Below are 6,000 nucleotides of genomic sequence, written 5' to 3' on the forward strand. Positions count from 1 at the left end.
TTTTATCACAAAAGAAAACAAAGATATAAAACAAGGACCTTATTTGGAATGGAAATAGCCTCCCTGCGTTGTCAGCAATGAGTGGGATACTATTTATTGCTAAGCATCTAAATTTATCTCCCTGGAAGAATGCTGAGAAAGGAAGAAATGTCCTCCTGGGTGGTTGACGGCTGTGTGGGTTCTGAGAGCCGCCTGGAGAGCCAGCTGATGCCTCAGAGGCTCAAGTCACCCAACGAGGGGCTTGTGGCCCACTGTGGCCTGCACAGCCAATAACGTGTCCCTGCAGGAGGGACCAGCTTCTCAAATGGTAAACACGATCATGCAGGTCTTCGGGCTCTAACAACCGCAGAGGTGACTGTGAAAGGTCATCAGCAGTATTGACACAACAGCCAATGCCCCCCCCCCCTTTTCTCCCCTGTTTTCAGAATTCAATCTAAGCCAACCCACAGGCAAGCTCAATCTGTGGGCTTTCCTTATTGACATATACCCGATCACTTGCTCTTCAGGACCTTTGGGTGAAGGCAGACCCTCAAGGTCAGTTATTAGGAGACAAATCTTTTGGACTATTTAGCTATTACTCTAATCTTCATTAAAGCTTCACTTTATTTTTAAACCTAGACGCAAAATTCTGCCAGACTCCATCAAAGGTGAAGGTAAACTGAAGTGGAAAGGATCTCATGAACAGGGTACAGGTGTGGGACATAGTGAGGAGGGCAGGTGCCCAGGAGAGCCTGGGACTCTCCTAAGCCCTTTGTTCTGTCCCAGCAGGACACAAGACTCCTCATCATTTCCCCAAATCGTTGGCTGAGCTCTTAGCCAAAGGAAAATGGCAGCTTACTTGTGACTGAAGCTAACCGACTGTTCACCCACATTCAACCGCCGTCGAATTCGAGAGCTACTCACACTCCTCGCTCTCCACCGCCGCATAATTGCCGACTTCCTTGAAGCTGATGTTCCCCAGGTGGAGGACGCCCGCCACTATCTGCAGGACCAGCGTCTGCTCCTCGGCGAAGATTCCGATCACGTTCATTGCGTGCTGGGAGAGAAAAGAGAAATGATCCAGATGAGCTGGTTGCCAGCTTTGTAAGCATGTAATAAAGAAGCCAGAGCTTAGGTTGAGTTGTGCAGTCACACAGGGCTTGGCTGGCAGCGGCAGCTGGAAGGCCCTGCGGGATATCGTCACTGATGGACACGCTAGCATGAGAAGTCGCAGAGTCTCACTGGAAAGGCAGTTCTGTCTTTAGATCCAGCACACAGTCTCAGGGGTAAGGGTAGGAGAGCTCCAGGAGCAAAGATACGCAGGGAGCAGCAGCTACACCCACAGTCACCAGCCTGCCCTCATCTCCTGTGGAGCCCTTGCTGCCACCCACCTCCCTCCAAGGGCACCGATGCCCCCATTCCAGCTACTCCAAGGAGACCTTGGAGACCTTTTGCCTCACCAGGAGGGCGGAGAATGGATTGGGCTTTCAAAAGGATCTTGATTATAAAGCTAGCCCCAGCCAGTCAAATACAAGCATTGTTAGAAACGCCGAGACTTATTTATCTGATTCCCAAGAGAACCATGTGCCAGGACCAATGCAGGCCTCTCATCTGCATTTCTTCTCCCAGCTCCTTTGAGGCCATCTGGCCCCTTGATGTCGTCTTCATCCCTGCACCTGCCTGAGCAGCCTGCCCCCTTCAAGCAGGATGGCAGCTCCCCTCCAAATGCACCCCTACTTGTCCTGTTGGGGTCTCCGCCTTGTGCTTGGGTCTGGGCTGAGGGACTTAAAAGGCAGAGGTGGTGTGGTTCTTTGAGGTTCTTTTGGGTGAAAGCCCACCTCCAGAAAGTTCTAGATTGACGTATTGTTTCCCTGTAGGTGTGACCCCTCAATGATGTAGCTAATTTCACAATTCGTATCATAACATGCACCCAGAGTGAAGTGCATGGACTTAGAGGGTTGCCCTCTGACCGTTCAGTGTGGGAGTAAAGAGAACACACTGGAGAAGTCCCTGAAGGTGTTGGAAAAGATCAGAAGGGTGGTCTTTGTTTCACCTTTCTGAGGAAACAGCTCAGCAATTGCGTAAGCTCTAGGCAACCAGGGACGGTAAATCTACAACCTGCAACGGTGCTTGCCAGTTCATCAGAGCGCCTGTGAGGGGAGGGGCATGAGGAATTCACTTTCTTATCCATTTCAACTTATTAAGTGGTCCTCTGGCACCTGGGCGCATGGCTATCGAAGGGTGCTTAAGCATGTGTTTAAGGAAATACAATGCTTACAACAGAATGAGGTGGAAATTTCATGCTGCTCTTTGCTTGGTTAACCTTCCCGCCCTTTCTACCACAGGCAACGCCAGGGCTGGAGAGCCCACCCTGCCTGGCCCCGCGCCCGCACTTACCAGCGTTTCCTGAAATTCCCGTCTGTCGTCAATGTCATCCACCTTGTAGGACCCAGAGAGGTTCAGGTAGTAGTAGTAGTCCATGCTGGTGATGCCGAGGCTGTGTTTCTGCTCTGCAGAGGCGCCCTCGATGAGCTGGAGCAAGAGGAAGCGGGGTGTGTGCGGTGTGGCCCCTGAACCAGAGGCGCCAGAGGCAGCCCTCGGAGCCCAGGTGACACACACTCTCTGACCCTGCCTTCTAGAATGATGGGCGGTCCTCGTCTCCAAACTATGGGCTTCGGGATAGCTACTCCCTTGGTAGTAGCCCCAGATCATCTCTGCAAGTTCGAGTTCTCAACTCTGGTAACACCTGCAAGAGCTGAGACTCCCCTCGTCCAATAAAGAGAACTGCAGGGCAGCACTCGCGAGACCCTCAGAAGGGTGGAAGATAAGCCAGGTGGTAATTATTTCGTTCCTCCTTGACTTACTATGGCTTTATAAAGTGCAGCTGCCCCTCCCTGCTTCTCTCTGCGGGACGCATATTGAAAAGCAGCCCCAGATCCCTTGCCTTAGGTCTGAGCAAGACCCTCTTAAAGGGCTCCCACCCGTGGTGTGTGAGAAAAATATTCAATAATCAACTCTAAGGGAGAAAAGTGGATTTGTAGTGTTTGCCGATTGTCATGGTGTAAATACTCCTACCACGACTGATTTCAAACTCCTAAGAAAATACCACTGAAGGGGGAAGTGGGGAGAGACGCACACGGCCCATGCAAGCTGGTTCCAGCAACCGCCAGGTTCAGCATTTGGGAAAATAGAGACAGCCCAGCCACACTTGTGCATCTCAGTCAAGTTCCTCATGTCACCTCAGCCCCAAGCCCCCCGAGGAAGGAACCTCATATCCATTACAGAAGTTCTAGGTCACCCATAACATCAGAGTCCGTTGGCTTTCTTTCTCTCCTCAGAAGAGCTTTGTGCCACCCTCTTCCTATGTTCCCCTTCTGTTTCTCCTTCCCATTCACATCACACTGCCCCTCATCTGCGTCTTCAATCCCCCCTTCTCAACTCCCATCTACAGACACATGCTGCTCTCTGCCGTAAGCTTTTCCTTGCCTCTGAACTTCTGCAAGTTGCAGAATCTACTTCCTCCTCACGAGCCAGCCCCCTGGAAGAATGACGTGCCATCTTCTGAGACAGCTATCCAACTGAAGAGACTGTGTACAGGAGCTCCCAGCACAGTTCAACTTCCTTCTAATCCAGTGATCTTCAGATGATAACAAACTACAACTAACACAAAAAAGAGCTAGGGCCTTTCTTTGGAGAAATTCTGGGGTGGACCCCCAATATATATGCCAATGTATAAACCCATCCATAAAGAAATTGTTTTGGTATCATTATATTTCTTAAATACTTAAAAACATTTTTTTAAGTAGTCACATCTGGGGATTTCTGAAGCCTGGAGACACAAACTAAAGGCACCCTTCACACTGCCAAGCACCAGGCTCGGTGGCGGTCCTGGGCGCCAGATTAAAGATCCTTAGTCTTTCCTCTGATAGCTCCCCTTCGGGAGACTTCTGCCCTTGCCACCTGCCCGGCGGAGGCCCGGCCATCACCTCCACAGCTTTACTGGGGCCACCTGACTTGCCCAAGCAGCTTCCCACCACGCTCCCCTGTGTGCCCTCAATAACTCTCCTTAGCATCTCAGCCAGAGCTCCCCATGTGAATTCCTCTCTGGCAAAGAACCAGGCACTCCTACGTTTGTTTTGAAGTGATATTAACACTCTCTTGATTATTAAACTTTTGGGAAACCAAGAACTTACTCTCCTTGCGGGTAGGGGTATCCTGATAATTTTTTGCACATTGACTTATAAATACTATACTAATAACTACTCTTTGGCTTGACAACTAGATTGTCTAAACCTGAGAGCTGAGAGCAAAAGAAAATTTTTTTAGAAGGAATAAGGAAATAGGAAAGAAAAAATATATAGGAAAACCTGGTAAAATATGTGAAAACTCCTCTCTCCAGGGTTCCTCATCACCACCCTGGATTTTTCCAGAAGGAAGTTGGAGATCTTTCCACCATCTGGTTCCCCACCTGGACTGAACTGGATTTCAAAGTATTTTCCCTGCAAGAAAGTTGGGGATTTCCTTCAATGGTTGGTGAACAGAAACATGATGTTCCACACAGGCTTCCAATACAGTATATAATTCAAGGAAATTCATTAATGAAAGATACATTCTGAATGATTCCCAGTTCTGGTCTAGACTTCCTCATTTCTTCCCATCAGACAATAACCAGTGCTTTTGTCCAGTCACACGATTCTGTATTGAGAGAGAGGATCTATTGGTCCAGCCCGACTAAATAAGGATATGCTGAATTCCTTGCCCACTTCCCCTGGTGGGTGCTTGCCTGTGAAGCCGGAAGCTGTTAAGAATAGGACAGAAAATCTCAAGGTTCCCTGATCTAACAAGAGCGAACTCTATCAGCCTCGTTCAGGGGAGGCAAATTTTCCCTCTGCCAGACTTATTTTATGGCTTTGGGCAAAAGTCATCACTCCTACTTCCAGATCATCTACCATTCTTCTATAAAATAAAAACACCTAGTTATAAACCAAGTTCTTTGCAGCTAGTTGCAGGTGTGATTTTTGTTACTGTTGTTAGTTATTTCCTTTTAAGTTACTGTTAATAGGAAACAAAGGGGAAGAAAGCCCTGGAATTTAGCTGGAAAGGTGTCTAGATTGTTAAGTAAATGACATTATTTTTATCACTAGAATCTGGCCCATCCTCAGAAAGGGCCAGGAGGGTAAATGCAAATGAAAGAAACCATGAGAAGGTGGGTGTCAGGGAGTGGTTAGGAGCCCTTAACAAGAGACCAAAAGTTCAACCTAGGGTCAAACCGGAGATCTTGCATGCCCAGCCTAACTGCTTTTAATATTTTAAAACACTAAATATGTTTTAAATGTGTATGCTGGTGAAATCCACCTATTCCACAGCTGGGTCCTGCCAGGCTGAAAATCTGGGACCAGAACCATAAACGCATCAAAAACAAGGAAAGCGCCGTTTTTCCTGTTGCCTCCAGCATCCGCTACCTGCTGTGTTCTGTGAGGTCACTGGCCAATTCCAGGTATCAGAGGGGCTACTAAAGAAGGCCACCCTCTAACTGTCTATTTGTCTTATTCTGATGACTCCTCCCTCAGGCTCTCAGCACCAAGAAACACTGGAAAGACCAGTACCGCAAGCCACTGCCATCCTGAATCACAGCGGTTCCTGAGAAACGCTTGTTGAACAAGGTTTCTGTTCCTCCTATTATGAGGACTATGCTTCACCATCCTTTCCTCTGGGCGTGTTTTAGAGGGATTACATCACTGTCTGTCCGCGTACACCCCGCATCAGGCTCTGTGCTGACAGCTCAGAGTCTGGAGCCTGCTTCCGATTCTGTGTCTCCCTCTCTCTCTCTCTCAAAAATAAACAAAATTTTTTTTATTGTTACTTTTTTCTTTTTTTTTTAAAGATATTTTATTTTTATTTATTTTTTTAACATATGCAATTATTTTCCATCATTTACAATACAGTAGTTACAATGACACTCCAAACAGAAAAGCAAAGTAAAAAATCAAAACAGCAACTTCTGTTTCATGTAATTAGACT

The 6,000-nt window shown here is 47.7% G+C and overlaps 1 protein-coding gene across 1 annotated transcript in view; it reads right to left on the reverse strand.

The window, feature by feature from the left end:
* The window catches only part of MYO1E (myosin IE), a 199,436-nt gene that overhangs the window by 76,613 nt on the left and 116,823 nt on the right, over positions 1-6,000 (reverse strand). The window contains exons 7-9 of the mRNA XM_029952955.1: positions 4,347-4,478; positions 2,377-2,511; positions 904-1,036 (exon numbers count right to left, since the gene is read on the reverse strand). Coding sequence (XP_029808815.1) covers positions 904-1,036; positions 2,377-2,511; positions 4,347-4,478 — 400 coding nt within the window. The remainder of the gene's footprint in view (positions 1-903; positions 1,037-2,376; positions 2,512-4,346; positions 4,479-6,000) is intronic.

This window comes from Suricata suricatta, chromosome 9 (genome assembly GCF_006229205.1).
Source record: "Suricata suricatta isolate VVHF042 chromosome 9, meerkat_22Aug2017_6uvM2_HiC, whole genome shotgun sequence".
Classification (NCBI taxonomy): domain Eukaryota; kingdom Metazoa; phylum Chordata; class Mammalia; order Carnivora; family Herpestidae; genus Suricata; species Suricata suricatta.